The sequence below is a fragment of the Stenella coeruleoalba genome (genome assembly GCF_951394435.1).
Source record: "Stenella coeruleoalba genome assembly, chromosome: 15".
In the NCBI taxonomy this organism is placed as follows: Eukaryota; Metazoa; Chordata; class Mammalia; order Artiodactyla; family Delphinidae; genus Stenella; species Stenella coeruleoalba.
In genome coordinates this window covers 21,387,486-21,404,308 of record NC_137161.1, presented here as the reverse complement: position 1 = coordinate 21,404,308, position 16,823 = coordinate 21,387,486, and the positions used below count along the sequence as shown (strand labels likewise).

At 43.1% G+C, this 16,823-nt stretch overlaps 1 protein-coding gene across 8 annotated transcripts in view; it reads left to right on the top strand.

Annotated features, from left to right (window-relative positions):
* The window catches only part of RPRD1B (regulation of nuclear pre-mRNA domain containing 1B), a 77,084-nt gene that overhangs the window by 26,718 nt on the left and 33,543 nt on the right, over nt 1–16,823 (top strand). For 4 of the 8 annotated variants that reach the window (XR_013831680.1, XR_013831681.1, XR_013831682.1 and 1 more), the window contains exon 6: nt 4,114–16,823. This exon is cut by the window's right edge. Coding sequence is in view for 5 of the 8 variants with exons in the window: in XM_079945870.1 (XP_079801996.1) it covers nt 4,114–4,439 (326 nt within the window). In the remaining 3 variants the exon portion in view is untranslated. The remainder of the gene's footprint in view (nt 1–4,113) is intronic. The other 4 variants (XM_079945869.1, XM_079945868.1, XM_079945871.1 and 1 more) reach the window with 1 other exon arrangement.

Genomic DNA, 16,823 nt, shown 5'->3' with positions numbered 1-16,823 from the left:
CTTCTTCCTGAAAATACTTTCTCACTTGGTGTGGTAGACAGAATAATGATCCGCCAAAATGTCCATGTCCTAATCCTCAGAACCTGTGAATATATTATCTTATATAGGAAAAGGGACTTTGTGGATGTGACTGAGTTAAGGATCTTGAGGTGGAGAGATTATCCTGGCTTAGTCAAGTGGGCCCGGTCCTTATAAGAGGGAGGTAGGAGGGCAAGAGTCAGAGGAGCTGTGACTGTGGAAGCAGAAGTTAGAGAGATGCATTTTGAAGATGGAGGAAGGGGCCATGATAATGAATATTAAGACAATCCATTTATGTTGTTTTAAGCCACCAGGTTTGTGGTGATATGTTAGAGCAGCAGGAGGAAGCTGGGACTGCATATTCTCCTAGCATTCCTCCCCTCTCTCTGATTGTGTCTTTTCAGTCTCCTTTGCTGGTTTCTCCCCTTCTCCTTCACCTCTTAATTTTGAGTAATTAGCCCTCTTTCCTAGTTAGTTTCACTGACAGTTCCTCTCATTCTGTTCGATGACTTTAAATAACAATTTTTATGTTAATGATCCCCTAATTTATATCTCTAGTGTTGACCTGTCCCTTGAATTTGAGACCCATATATCCAGCCTCCTGCTCAGTGTTACTATTTGGATAGCTCGAAAGACATTTCAGATTTGACCTGTCCGAAACCAAACTTCTCATCTTCCCTCCAAAATTTCTCTCACGGTCTTTTCCATCTCAGTAGATGACCCCCTCATAATTCCTGTTGATCTGGGCTACAACTTGTATCTGACACCTTGTTACCACCTCCGCTGCTGCCACCTGGTGCAAGTCACCACCTTCACTTGAATTATCACAGTACCCTCCTATCTGCTCTCCCTGCTGCCTGCTTGTCCCCCAGTCATCTTTCTGTCATCAACATAGTAACCAGAGTGATCTGCTAAAATGGAAGTTGGATCATGTCCCCCCTCTGCTCAGAACACTCTAGTCATATGGGTTCCTTGCTAGGCACTTTCCCCTCCAAAGGCCTTTGTACTTGGCTGTTTCCTCTGCCTGGAATGATCTTCCCCAGATAGTCACATGGCTTGTTCTCTCACTACCTCCAGCCCTTGGTTTCTGTATCACCTCAGTGAAGCCTACCCTGGCTACCTTTTTTCTTTTTTTTTCCTTTGGCTGCATTGGGTCTTTGTTGCTGTGCACAGGCTTTCTCTCGTTGCAGCAAGTTGGGGCTACTCTTCGTTGTAGTGTGCGGGCTTCTGTTGCAGTGGCTTCTCTTGTTGCGGAGCTCAGGCTCTAGGCGCGCAGTCTTCAGTAGTTGCAGCATGCGGGCTCAGTATTTGTGGCACATGAGCCCTAGAGCACACGGGCTTCAGTAGTTGCAGTGGGTGGGTTCAGTAGTTGCAGTGTACGGGCTTCAGTAGTTGTGGCTCACAGGCTCTAGAGCTCAGGCTCAGTAGTTGCCGTGCCCGGGCTTAGTTGCCCCGTGGCATGTGGGATCGTCCCGGACCAGGGGTCGAACCCGTGTCCCCTGCATTGGCAGGCGGATCCTTTTTTTTTTTTTTTTTTTGTGGTACGTGGGCCTCTCACCGTTGTGGCCTCTCCCGCCGCGGAGCACAGGCTCCAGACACACAGGCTCAGCGGCCATGGCTCACGGGCCCAGCCGCTCCGCAGCATGTGGGATCTTCCTGGACCGGGGCACGAACCCACGTGGCAGGCGGATTCTTAACCACTGCGCCACCAGGGAAGTCCCTGGCTACCTTATTTAAAATTGCCTTCCTCCCTCTGAATGCCCCATTTTTCCTCCTTTGCCTTATTTTTCTGTAGAGTTCTTATCTTCAGCTGGTAAATAACTAAAATATAGTGTATTACTTATTTCTCTTCCTCCCTGAGATTGTAAACTTGCAGGCAGAGAGTTTTTGTCCTTTGTGTTACCTTTTGACTCAGAGCCTAGAACAGTGTTGGACACACAATAGGAGCCCACATGTTCGTGAGGCTAATTGGAAGATTTGGAGTGTAAAATTTGATTGGAGTGAGTTTAGTGACAGCAGTAGGGGAGGAGGTGGGTACCAGGAGGATAGACAGCTCTCTTGAGAAGTTCTGCTTTAAGAGGATCAGGGATGTGGAGCAATAGCTAGAGAGTGACACACAGAAGATAGAGCAGCGTGTGTGTGTGCTGGTGGGGTGCTTCCAGAGGGAGAGAAGTTGATGAGGCATGGGGAAACGCAGGGGACAGACCCAGAAACTTGAGTCTTGGAGTAAGCAGGAGGGGGTGGGATGCCCACGCGCAGGTGAAGGGCTGGCCAAAAGAGGACACAGCCCTCGTCTGTGTGGCTGGGAGGGTAGACAGAGCATGTGAGGACAGCCACAGGTAAGTTCTTCGAAGTGAGCATCTCACTGCTACGTTTTGGCTGCATATTCTTCTATAGCTCATAAAACTATTGCAGCTTCTTTTTCTGGTTTGTAATTATTTGTGTGAATGAATTATTTTCTTTGTACACTTCTTGGAGTGTAAAAGAATTGGTTTTGTTTATTTATTTTAATCTCAAAAATTAGTGTTTTCCTTGCCATTTTCTGCCACAGGCACTTACACATTTTAATGAATTAACCATTACAAACAATAGCTAAGCAATGACAAAGCTAAAGCAGCCCACCCGCCCCAGCAGCTCAGTCCCAGGCCGCACCGCCAGTCTAGAAGAGTAAGTGTCCCGTCTGCTCCACCCTCCACGGCTGACGATGTCTCTTTCCTTTGTGTTCTCTTTGGCTCAGTGCTCCTCCACCAAGAACATCCTGTTGTTTCCCTGCCCCCAAGGAGCATAGAAGTACCTGATCTTTGACATCAGGCCTAATTTGGAATCCCTCAACAGTCCATCTTCCAGTATTCACGTAGAGAAGGCATCTAAAAGTCAGGCAGACTGTTTGCCAGAGAAACTGTGTTGGAATTCTTAAATCCCGGTTAACGTATGACAGTGCTGAGGTCTCTCATCTTGTCGACCTGTATTCATAGGAAGCACTGGATCTGTATCACTGTGTAACTCACTTTGAGTTTGTCCCATGGAACTACTGGAGTCTCTAGTGCTTTGTTTCAAAGCACCGATCTCTCTCGATCCTTTAAGGCCTTTTTAAAATGAGGTATACCTGCTTAAAAATTTTAATCTCACCATAACCACACGTAATTAATTACATCACTTCTTTGAAATACAAATAGTCCTTTGTCTTTTCTTATTTCCTAATGTTGAGCCTTGTTCACCCCTTCTTTCCAAGGATACCCTTTCTTTGATTCTTCCGCACAGTTTTTTCCCCAAACAATGAGTTGCAACCCATTAATTGGACCTGAAATCAGTCTGGTAGATAATGACCAACATTTTTTTTTTTTTTTATGGGTTAGAAGATAGAACACCCTGCACACACTAAGGAAAGTATTGTTTTATGAAACTTCTGTATCTTTTATTTTTGTGTATTTATATAAAGTATTTCTCAGCGTGGGTCTCATTTGAAAGCTTCTTATCAGACCCTATATTTTGTTAAATAGAAGAAGAGGTTTAAGGCTTACATAGTTTAAGAAGTAGAATCCTATAGGTCCATTTTATAGATGTGGTTTTGAGTCTCAGCTCCTCAGCAAAGAACCTGCTACTGAACCTGTCACTTTTGTTAAGTCTTAGTTTCCACACCCAAGAAATGAGTGCTTGCTTTTGTATTTCAGAGGGATATGCAAAGAATATTTAATGAAATAATATGAATGAAAGCACCTTTGAAATTCTCAGAGGCAGGGAAATATTGTTTCACAAATGACCTTAAATATCTCTTTCTGTTTATTTGTAGAGCTTTTGTTGCTATAGATATTTATATTTATTCATTTTTTGGTAGAAGCATTTAGAAATCATTTACCAGATTCCCCTCTTTGTACAATTGCCTCACTTCAGGTAATTCAGAAATGTCCCATCTTGTTGACAGGAGTGAGTACCTTTGGATTTCTCTGTCAGCCAGTCCATTGTTTGTCTACAGGTTCTGGCCTGTTCTTGGACTTGAATGTTAGGGGAGAAGCTAACCTCCCCCAGAAATGTTTGCAATTATGCCTGTGTCATTGTATATTGTCTCTCTCTTTTTTTGGTCTCATTTGTACTTAGACAAAGAGGCAGCTGAACGTCTTTCAAAAACAGTAGATGAAGCATGTCTGTTACTAGCCGAATATAACGGGCGCCTGGCGGCAGAACTGGAAGACCGACGCCAGCTGGCTCGGATGTTGGTGGAGTACACCCAGAACCAGAAAGATGTTTTGTCAGAAAAGGAGAAAAAACTAGAAGTGAGTACATTGCAAGGCAGACCCAAACTTCCCAAGTTTCCCTTCCTGCAACCCACATTAGGAGGTTTTTATTATGCCTTAAATAACACGTTTTTTTTTCTTTTTAAAAAAATTCATGAGATGAGAACGTCCATCAGATTTTTTTTTTAATTAATTAATTAATTTATTTTTGACTGCGTTGCATCTTCATTGCTGCGCGCTGGCTTTCTCTAGTTGGCGGCGAGCGGGGGCCACTCTTCATTGTAGTGCGCGGACTTCTCATTGCGGTGGCTTCTCTTGTTGTGGAGCACAGGCTTTAGGCACGCGGGCTTCAGTAGTTGTGGCTCGCGGGCTCTAGAGCGCAGGCTCAGTAGTTGTGGCACACGGGCTTAGCTGCTCCTTATCAGATATTGTAATTATCTGAACCTAGTTAAAAATCAAAGTCATGTTTTTATATGTCCAGGAAAGAACAAATGGAAATGCAGAAAACAAACAATGAAGCCTTAAATAACAGCATTTAGGGTACTACTGTTGCTTTAGTTTGAACTCATATTAAAAAAACACAACTGTAGGGCTTCCCCGGTGGTGCAGTGGTTAAGAATCTGCCTGCCAGTGCAGGGGACACGGGTTCGAGCCCTGGTCCAGAAAGATACCACATGCCGCAGAGCAACTAAGCCTGTGCTCCAAAACTACTGAGCCTGTACTCTAGAGCCCGCGAGCCACAACTACCGAAGCTTGCGCACCTAAGAGCAGGTGCTCTGCAACAAGGGAAGCCACCGCAATGAGAAGCCCACGCACCGCAACGAAGAGTAGCCCCCGCTCGCCACAACTAGAGAAAGCCCGTACTCAGCAACAAAGGTCCAACGCAGCCAAAAAAAGCCCAAAACGTATATTGAGGTACAGGAAGAATAGGCATTCAGCAAAACCAAAGAATGTTTGTTTGGTAATATTTGGGAAATGCTTGAAATTTTTTTTCTTTTGGGTTATACTGAGATTTATTTCCAACTTGTATCCTTGCTGAGGCCAATAAGTAGTGTGCCTCTAAGCTCTGTCTGCAGTCTGTTCTAAAATTCCACGTAAACATAGTGATGTTTATGGAGCCCAGTTCTCGTACTGTTGAGAAGGAACTAATTTCTACCCTGAGCTGACATTGTCTGAGTGCCCTTGGAGAGGGCCTTCAGAACTAGTTTCTCTAGTTTGCGTTTGTCTGGCTTCTTAATTAAATACATGGTGGCTTATCCTCAGTCCTTTGAGATAACTGAACCGGCAGTGTGGACATTTGGGAACTTTGGCTTGCTTCCAGCTGCTACGCTTCCTTTTCAGGAGTGTCTGCCCTTCTTTTTCTCAAAGAGACGTGGAGAAGAGTTGCAGCCAGTGGTTTGGGAAGGGAAGACAGTTTTGAGTTGGAGAATCAGTCGCTTACTCCAAGAAACAGAGTAGATTGGGGAGGGAGGGGATGGTCCCCCTCCCCCAGCCCTGTACTTAAAGAAACACATTCTCTGGCACAGAGGGAGGGAAAAGTGAGCTAGCCCTGTGGCTGACATGGTTGTGTTTGCCTTTCAACACAGTCACCTGACTTGTGCGGGGAAACGAAGGATGGACGCTGTTTACCATGTTGTTACCTGCAATGACTACAGGAGCTGTGATGGGTAGTAGTGGTGGAAATTTCATATTCCTAGCCAGCTTGAAAGTGGAAGATGGGAAACGGCTATAAAAATAGTATGGCTTAGATTTAGAAATCAACACTGACCAGAAATCCTAAAGGGAGTTTGACAGGCAGTACCAGACGGTCATTTATCTGAAATGCTCATCTTTCACTGAGGAAGCATTTTCAGCACTGTGCCCTGGGACTAATAAGAGAGTGTAATTAATGATTCTGGTTGTAAGTCACCATGCCATCTGTTGAACTGCCCCTTGGCAACACATTAAGGGCTTTCTCTGATCTGTCAGACATTGATTATCATGAGCAGCTGCTGTTGGGTGGAACATGGCACGCTACCATAGAGGACAGAGTCTTTGAGAAGGAGATTGGGTTGGTAGCGTGAATTAACTCTTTGTACGTCTCCCTTCCTCATAGTTGCACTTTCCTCCCTATATTTCTTGGGGGATCATTCTGGTTTCTGTAGAACCAGTGGTTTGCTAGATGCCACAAGAGGTCATTAAGGCAGAGAGATGGATCAGAGATTTGAGTGTGTTTTGTTGCTTTCCAGCCCAAATTTCATTACTCATCTGGGCATTGGAATTCCATTGCTTTAAGAATCAGAACAGGTATGTCCCACCACTGGAAAGTACAGATTCTGAACTGCCAGTTCTTATTCCAAACCATGTCTCTCAGCCACATGAGCAAAACTATTCATCATAAAAGTGGAGCTAAATTTGCTACATTTAAAAAAACAAACTACTAGGTATAACATAAGATGTTGAAAGATGGTTTTAGTTCTTTCTTTATCCATGTTTGCTAAAAATATGAACAGTTTACTCCCTAGAATCTGAGATTTTTCTCTCATATCCCATAATAGACTGGTCTTAATTCCATTATATCCTTACAGTGATGATAAAACTTGCTAAGTATGTGCCACTTGAAAGATGCATTATTACTATGAATTCTTATAAATCTTCCAAAAGTCTCTTACTGATGAGGACAGTAAATAAAGTTACCTACCTTTTCAACATTTTTTTTTTTTAATACTGCCAATACTTGTTTTAAAACTGCCACATGATGAAGTCTGCTTTTATTTTTTTCTTTTGTTTTGTTTTGTTTTGTTTTTGCGGTACGCGGGCCTCTCACTGTTGTGACCTCTCCCATTGCGGAGCACAGGCTCCGGGCGCGCAGGCTCAGCGGCCATGGCTCATGGGCCCAGCCGCTCTGCAACATGTGGGATCTTCCCGGACCGGGGCACGAACCCATGTCCCCTGCATCGGCAGGTGGACTCTCAACCACTGCGCCACCAGGGAAGCCCTGCTTTTATTTTTTAATCTTTTCATTGCTGTCGGTGTAGAATATGGAATTCTTAGAACTCTAGAAATGTAATTATTTGCTTGAGGGTCTTTTCTTCCCAAAGTTCTAATTTGTTAACACGTAAGGTTTTTTTTTTCCTTCAAGTTTATATCTTCCTTACGTAATAATCATACCTTTTTATTCTTTCACTTGAGAATTTTATGTTAGATTTCTCAGTGGCTTCTAAAGTTTGGGATAGGGAATATAATGATTCAGAGCCTAGGATGATTCAGACCCTGGGATGTAGAAGACAGAGTTATGGCTCTGAGAGATTGTGTTTCTGCCCTCAAGGAAATCATATTCTTGAGTAAACAGCATCGGTGAACATAAAACCAAACTGAGGGATTGTATATAATATAGATCAAGGAGACAACTGGCAATTGTGATTGTGGTTTAAGGTTAAGTCCAAACTTCCTCGCAGGCACTAAAGCCTTTTCTTAAAAGGAAGTAGCAGTTGAAGAAGGGAAATATATTTATAAATGGAGAACAGCCAGGCTGGAGCAGACAGATTTATGAAAGGAGGCAAAGACAGAAGGTATGGGAGCGGGGTGCCGGAGCCCTCCTGTGGGAATTAGGCTCCATACTCTTTCAAGGGCTGCTTACTCAGCCATGAAGTCAACAAAGCCCATGCCAGGCAGGAGGTAATCGGAGAGGAGCATGATGTACGCTCTCCCGTCAATGAGCTTCCACTCTAGTGTGAGAAAAACAGCGAAAAAGGAGTTAAAGTAGAATGTGAGACATGTTCTAAGTAAGGGGACTGTCCTAACTCACTGTGCCTAAGTTAAAATAGACCAAGGAAAAATGAATATGTTAATGTTTAACATTAATTTGATCCGAAGTTTATTTAAAATTTAAGAGATTTATAAAATGCACGGGCAGTTTTTGAACAACATACTGCCTTCAGCAGGTCTTCCAAAGTTCATTCGAGTATGTGCTCTTTGGCTGCTCTTACAGCGTCAGGAACATAATTGTTCCTCAGTAAATATTTGTTCTGTGAGTGAAATTTATCACCTGATGAAACCTTATTTCATAAAGAAGAGGATTTTCTAGGTTGAATTAAAAAATTAATTCTTGGTTGTAAAGAATATATCAGTAAAGAAAGGTGAGTATTTGATGGAAACTGGGGGTTTCCTCCTTTGTGTTGCTTTTCTTTTTTTTTCCTTGAAGTAGAATCATGATTCATTTTGAGATGATTTTTTTTTTACCTTTTCTTTTATTTCTGCTTTTCCTTTTGGGTGTTATGGTAGACATTGGCCTTAAACTCCAGGCAGGGTTAGAAGGAGAGTTGCTTAATATTTGTCATGAACATGAGGAAACACAGAAATGGGAAAGAAGGCATGTAGAAGGAAGCACAAACAGCAGCCCCGAAGTGAGGATAAGGAATGTGGAGGATACAGAAGAAGGTGAATTCAAAAAGGAAAAGGCCAAAGGTACCAGAAAAGCCTCTAAACTTCAGTTCTTGGAGCAAAAGGAAGGTTTGTTTCTGGGTGACAGAGGTGACCATTACCCCAAGTGACTGCTAGAAGCTTACAAGCCATAGAGTAGGACAGACAAAGTTCCCGTCTTGTTTGGAGAAAGTATGATGTGGTATGTTCCGTCTGACTGATCAGGGCATGTGAAAAGCAGAGAGAGAGAAGGAAATCTATTTGTACAAGCATTGAAGAAAAAAAATCAAAAGGGGGAAGGTACCCAAAATTTTACCACCTTAACACATCAGTTGGTTTCTTTTACATCGTGGTGTTTGACTAGCAGTGCTCTAGAGCTGAGAGGAGACAGTTCTGTGATATACATGCCACTTGGTACACACACAGACTATATGCCACACAGGGAAGAGCTCTGGGGAGATGTGTTCCTATCTGCAGATTTTTTTTTAATTGAGGTGAAATGTATAGAACATAAAAGTAATAACCATTTTAAAGTGTATGCATTTCAAGGGCTTCCCTGGTGGCGCAGTGGTTGAGAGTCCGCCTGCCGATGCAGGGAATACGGGTTCGTGCCCCGGTCCACGAAGATCTCACATGCCGCGGAGTGGCTAGGCCCGTGAGCCATGGCCGCTGGGCCTGCGTGTCCGGAGCCTGTGCTCCGCAACGGGAGAGGCCACAACAGTGAGAGGCCCACGTACCGCAAAAAAAAAAAAAAAAAAAAGTGTATGCATTTCAGTGGCGTTCAGTACATTCATAGTATTATGCAACCACCACCTATATCAAGTTCCAAAACATTTCACATTCCGTCATACCAAAAGAAAACCCTGTACCCATTAACGAGTCATTCCCTATGCGCTCCCTCCTCCCAGCCCCTTGCAACTGCCAGCCTGCTTTCTATCCCCATGGATTTGCCAGTGCTGGATATTTCATATAATTGTGTCTGGCTTCTTTCGCTTAACATGTTTTTTAGGTTCATCCACGTTGTAGCATGTATCAGTACTTCATTTCTTTTTATGGCTGAATTGTCCATTGTATAGATATGAAAAAATGTCTACCCATTAATTTGTTGATGGACAGTTGGATTGTTTCTGCATTTTGGCCATTATGAATAATGGTGCTGTAAACAGTTGTGTACAAGTTTTTGTGGGGACATACGTTTTATTTCTCTTGGGTATATGTATAACTAGGAATAGAATTGCTGGGTCATAAGGTGAATGCTATGTTTAACTTTTTGAGGAACCACCAAAACTGTTTCCCATAGCAGCTGTACCATTTTACATTCCCATTAGCAGTGTATGAGGAGGGTTCCAGTTTCTCCACATCCTCCTCAGCACGTGATAACTGTCTGTCCTTTTTAAATTCTAGCCATCCTAGTGGATGTGAAGCGATATCTTGTGGTTTTGACTTGCATTTCCCTGACGACTAACGGGGATGAGCATCTTAGTATGTGCTTGTTGGCCATTTGTGTATCTTTTTTTTTTTTTTTTTTTTTTTTTTGCGGTACGCGGGCCTCTCACTGTTGTGGCCTTTCCCATTGCAGAGCACAGGCTCCGGACGCACAGGCTTAGCGGCCATGGCTCACGGGCCCAGCCGCTCCACGGCATGTGGGACCTTCCTGAACCGAGGCACGAACCCGCGTCCCCTGCATCGGCAGGCGGACTCTCAACCACTGCGCCACCAGGGAAGCCCTGTGTATCATTTTTTTGAGCAGTGTTTATTCAAGACCTGTGCCCATTTTTGAATTGGGTTGTTTGTTCTTGAATTGTAAGAGTTCTTTGTATGTTCTGGATATTAAACTCTTACCAGATAAATGCTTTGCAGATATTTTCTCCCACTTTATAAGTTGTCTTTTCATTTCTTCATAATGCCCTTGGATGTAGTAAGTTTTTAATTTTGGTGAGTTCTACTGTGTTTTTTCTTGTGTTGCTTGTGTTTTGGTATCACATTTAAGAATCTGTTGGCAAATCCCGGATCATGAAGATTTACTCCTGTGTTTTCTTCTAGGAGTTTTGTAGTTTTAGCTTTTACATTTGGGTCATTGAGTTAATTTTGGTATATGACGTGAGGTGGGGCAGGGGGACGTGCGTGCAACTTCATTGTCTGCATATAGATATCTAGTTGCCCCAGCACCATTTGTTGTCCCCCACTGAATACTTGGCACTTTTGTAAAAAATCAGTTGGCCATAGATGTATGGGTTTATTTCTGGACTGTCTGTTCTATTCCACTGATCTGCGTGTCTGTCCTATGCTGGTATCACAACTATTTTGATCACTGTAGCTTCATAGTAAGTTTTAAGATCAGAGAATGTGAGTCCTCAACTTTGTTGTTGTTTTTCAATATTGTTTGGCTATTTGGGGCCTGTTGCAATTCTGTGTGAATTTGAGGATCAGCTTTTCCATTTCTACAAGAAAGGCTGTTGGAGTTTTAATAGGAATTGTATTGAATCTGGAGATTGCTTTCGGCACTATTGCCATTTTAACAATCTTAAGCCTTCTAATCCATAAACATGAGATGTCTTCCCAATTATTTAGGTGTGCTTTAATTTCTGCTGCAAGATTTTAAAAGAGATGCTAGATTATCACTTACTGATGCATTTGATATTACAAAGGCCCTGTTTAGGTGCCCTCGGTATCAGGGACCACAGCAGAAGACAGCGTGCGCCTCCTTTCAGTAGGCAGTGTCTTACACACCTCTAGAAGGCACGCGTATGTATGCGTGTGCGCTCAACAAAGTCACCAGGGCATGGTCAGTGACAGCCAGCTTCACTCTGCAAAGTAAAGGCCTGGATGTCTAGGTAAGGTCGTTAACAGGATTACTGAGCTGGACAGAACCTTAGAGATTGTATAGTCCAGCTTCTGAATTGGTAAAGAAACTCAGACCCAGAGTTAGCCCAGACCAGGAATACAATTCAAAGCAGACATCTTGTGATTTTGATTGAGTTTGTGTTTGTTTATTGTGGATTTTTAAAATTAGTTTATTTATTTCATAAGGTCAGGTCACAGCAGAAAGACACTCTACACAGAAGAGTAGCCAGAGTTGATCATTTCAGCAATCCCAAGAATCTTGTTTCAGAGACATGACATCTTATGTAGGGGGATTAAAATGGTTGCATGAAAGCATTCTAAAGTGGCCCTCGAAAAAACCTTTCTGAATTTGAGAGAGCCCATTTTGCCACAAACGTTCCGAGTACCCTCTGCTATAACTGTGCATGCTCTTGCTCTGCGAGGAAGGGAGAACTAGTTCATGGAACTTGGGCCTGCTGCTCTTTCCCCAGCGTGGCTCCTCCCCCTCAGCTGTGATGAATACTTGGGAGCACAGCTTTCTACTTCAGGCAACACGGCTGGGAAGGGGGAGACAGCCCGGAATCCAGCGCTGTCTTGTGATTCTTCATGTATCTGCTTGTAATTTGGTTATGACAGACTTGAGCAAGTCTTTGACTGTAGCTGAGGGGCGCTAAACCAAACTGCTGGCCGTCTGTTGTTTTTGGCAGCATCCCCCACCTCCCTGCAGGGAGCAGGTGGTTAGAAGTGTTCATTCCTGTAATGGGATAGGCAGTAGGTGGAGATAGAGAGCTCCTTTTTTGTCAGCTTTGGAGTAAATTCTCCCCTTTCCCCGTGGTGATGAAAGCCAGTATCTCATCGTCCATTATAGTGAGGGCAGATGGGAGCAGGTGATCTAATCCTCATTTTATAATCGGAGGGGGTTTTTGTTTGTTTTTTTGGTTTTTAAAAAAATTCTGGCCACACTGCATGGCATGCAGAATCTTAGTTCCCTGACCAGGGATTGAACCTGTGCCCCCTGCAGTGGAAGCTCGCAGTCCTAACCACTGGACCACCAGGGAATTCCCTAATCCTCACTTTAGATGAGAAGACAAAGATCAGCATTTATATGAGCAGTTCAAGGTCACAGAGGAAGTCAGTGAGGACCAGAGCCCCAGTCTCCTGAAACCTGACTCCAGTGATCATCTACTGTGTTCCCCTGGGAACTGAGAGGCCCTGCCTGGTCCCCTGCTAAGCAGTAGTCACTGCCCTTCCTCAGCATGTCATTCTTTCCTCCCTAGACCAGCAGTGCTGTCAGCACCACGGGCTGTAGAATAGTCATTGAGGCAGGTCAGTCTGCTCACATGGGTCAAGTGATCGGGGGGTTTGTACTCGTGTCCTTCCCCACACAGCAGGCCTTGGCGTGCTTACTGCTTTTTCATCCCTTTGATGTAGGACCCTTTTTTTTTTTTTTTTTTTAAATAGGTTTCCCTCCAGTAGGTGGGGACTTTTCTTGAGTTGTGTGCTTCTGTGAGTAATTTGGAGTTTGGAGGCAGTGTTTAGTCCTTGGATTCCTTCCATTCATTTTAGGTGCTGATTATAGCTCAGGCCAGATTTGCAGCTGGAACTTTTATCTGTCGGTGTGTGTGCTTAGGTGTGTGTGTGTGTTCTTTCTATATTAATCTCTTGTCACTCCAGGGGGGAAAATGCCCCATATAATGTACTTCACTTACTTGGTGACCTAAGGGCATGGTTCACTGACATTTGAGACTTTACACTGAAAAAAGTGATGTGATTTCAAAGCTCTCCCAGCTGGAATTCCATACTTTTTTTTTTTAAAGAATTTCTTTTGGTGTGGACCAATTTTAAAGTCTTTATTGAATTTGTTACAATATTGCTTCTGTTTTTATGTTTTGGGTTTTTTTGCCGTGAGGCATGTGGGATCTTAGCTCCCTGACCAGGGATCAAACCTGCACCCCCTGCATTGGAAGGGGAAGTTTTAACCATTGAACCACCAGGGAAGTCCCTGGAATTCCATACTTTTAGCCCCAGTGTTGTTTTTGTATTTATAGTTCAACTTTTGATTAATCCTCCTCCTTCCTGAAACAGCTCCACTGAGTTTTAGCTGGTGTATGTAGCACTAATTTTTCATATTTATTTATAAAGTGCATATACATATTGAGTCAAAACAGCCTCCGGGCCCCATGTCACTGCTTGTCTGAAAACATCCATTCTTATTCAACTAATATTCAGTTTTTTCTCTTTTCTTTTTTTCTGATTATAAAAGAAGCACATCATAGGAAACGTAGAAAAATTAAGTATAAAGAAAAAAATTGTAATCTCACGACCCAGAGATAACTACTTTTAGTATATTTCTTTTATTTTTTTCCTCCTATTTTAAAATTAAAATAATCATAATGTCATGCTTTTTAAAACTTTTATGTGATCATTTTCCCTTATTGACAAAAACTTTATAAACATTTTAAATGGATGCTTGAATATCTGTGGTTGGATATTCAATGATTATTTTTATTGTACTGTTTCTTTTTTCTCCCCCAGCCCCCCACTTTGGACTAACTTTTAGTCTGGATTATTTCCTTCCTATAAATTTCTAAAAATTGATTCTGTATGTGTGCAGATGTCTGCTTGTCTCTAAGTACCCTGGAGGTCATATGCATTTCAAAGTCTTTGCCACCAGTAGGCATTTCTGTCTTAAGCGTTCTTGTTCTTTTTCAAAGCATCTTAGGCAGTCTAGAACTTTATTGAGCTTTATAGACAGACAGATAGAAGATATATATCTTTAATATGTGTATATATATCCACAAGTTAAGGATTAATCTTCGTTTTATGAAGGAATGAACATTGAATAGTTTAATCAGACAAATAGGGCTCTCTTCTAGGTTTTATCTGTTTACATTTGAAACAGATGTGGGAAAATAGCAATTCTTATTATAGTATTGACTTGAGTGAGCATAGCTTTTTTTGTTTTGTTTTTTGTTTTTTGCGGTATGCGGGCCTCTCACTGTTGTGGCCTCTCCCGTTGCGGAGCACAGGCTCCGGACGCGCAGGCTCAGCGGCCATGGCTCACGGGCCCAGCCGCTCCGCGGCATGTGGGATCTTCCCGGACCGGGGCACGAACCCGTGTCCCCTGCATCGGCAGGCGGACTCTCAACTACTGTGCCACCAGGGAAGCCCGAGTGATCATAACTTTGAGAGCAGAGTTCAGATTACAGAAATTTGAGCTCTTGTGTCTAGGTGTCTGTTTGACCCAATGGGTACATGTTATTTTGAGCGAAGATCTATTTTAGTCTTTATGAATGTTCCTACTCCTGTTAAGGTGGGCCTTCTACTCCCACTTCAAGTTGTGATTTTTGAAGAAAGTAAAATTGGATTGTGGCATACTCTGCAATCTTCTAAGTTATATCTCTGACTTTGTTTTTCCTTATAAAATGTAGGGCCTGAAATAAGGTCAGAAAGAGTCTTTTTCCATGATTAGGGCAAAAATGTGCATGCTTATAATGAGTCAACCTGAAACCTTTACGAAGTCCCTGAGGTACCTACAGCCTGCTTCATGTAAAGAAGTGATGGTACCAGCCAAATGTCATTATGACTCTGCCAGCCTCCTTATTTGTTCTCTTCCTTATTCAGCTTCTTTCAGCATCTTTAGGAAAAAGTGGGGACCACTCTCTTGCTTCTTCCAGTCGTTAGGTACTTTGAGAATTTTAAGCAGAGTAACTTTGCAAATTTCAACTCAGCAAAAATTTGCCAGCAGCCTTCTAAGCATTATCGGGGTTTGGATAGTGATTATATATAGACACAGCCCACTTTTTCTTCATGATGTCTGGTATGATGTATTTGGTGCTTTTCCGAGTCCTTTTATTTTGCCCATAGTGTTTCTGCTTCGTGGGACATAAACTCACTGGGAGTTATTCCCAGAAAGATACCGTTTGCCCCAGTTAGGATTTAGTGATGAGGACCTAAAGTGCCCATTCCAGGCTCTTTCTGACTTTCTCTACTGAGGCCAGTGGTCTTTGCAGCCTCTTGTCTTTGGTGTGGTTTTTCATTTATAAAATAATAATTTTACCCTCACCTGGGGCAAACAGGTTCCAATACTTGTCTAACCTAAGTTGTTAGTGTTCGCCTTTCTTTATCTCACAGGATCTTTAGGGCCAAGTTATTTTCCTTTCTGTGGAAGAACTCTCCAATAGGCTGGCTGAAAGCGTCCTTCTCAGCACGTGTAGCATACTTTGCCTCTCTAATATTTTTTTAAATCACATTCACACAAGCACACCCCTGCACCACTACCACTATGCCTTTGTAACTTCGTGTTTCTCCTTGCTGCCTCTGCTTACCCCATTGCAGTTTAGCAGGCGTATCTCCATTACTGTCTTTAGAATCTTCCACCAGTGGTCTAATCTCAAAAGCCAAAAGATACTTTTCAGTCTCTGTCTCTCATCTCCTTTTCTCTTTTTGGCCCTCTCTATAGCATTTTATACTGTTTAATAATTTTTATGTGTTTTCCTTCTCTGGTTTCTGTATCCCACCTTCTGCTGGTTCTAGGACTTTTGTCCTTTAATCAGCTTTTCTCCATCCTTGCCCTGTAAATATGGGTTTTCCTTTAGCTTTTTTCTTATTCCAGACCTTTTCCTTGAGTGACATAAAGTGGCTTCAGCTACCACCTTTGTGCTGATGGCTTAAATCTAAATCTTTACCTAGACACTTCCTTGTACTTAAGACCCATTTATCTTATTTCCACAGATACTTCTTACTTAATATGGTCAAAACACACCATCTCTTCCCTTCCAACCTTTCCTTTCCTGCCCTTCCCCTCTCTTGGAGAAGAGCATTGCCATTCATCAAAACCAGACACTGGACCTCATCCAGTGTTTCTCCCCCTATTTTTCCCACCTCCCACGCCAGTCATTTCACCCTTCTCATGTCCCAGTCTCTCCCTCAGCTCCTCTGCTGCACCTCTGCCAGACAACCTCCCGTCGCCTGTCTTCCACATTGGAGTAGTCACCAAGCCATTGTGATCTTTGTCTCCTCAGGTTTTCTTGAATTTGTCCCCCTTCTCTTCATCTCTGTGTCCACCTCCACCACCTTAGTTCAGGCTGTCACTGTGTCTCACCTGGTCGCCTGCAGTAGCCTGGTTACTGATCCATCTGCATTTGTTCTTATGCCCTGTGATCCATTCTTTGCATGGCACCCTGTGATGTTTTCAGCATGCAGCTCTGGGCATGTCATTCTCTGCTCAAACATTTAAATGGCTTCCCATTGCTCCTAGAATATAGGCCCAAATCCTCGCATGTGGCCGTCCCCCTACCCCACCCCGGGACTTGGCCCCTGCTGACCTCATCAGCCATATCTCTTGCC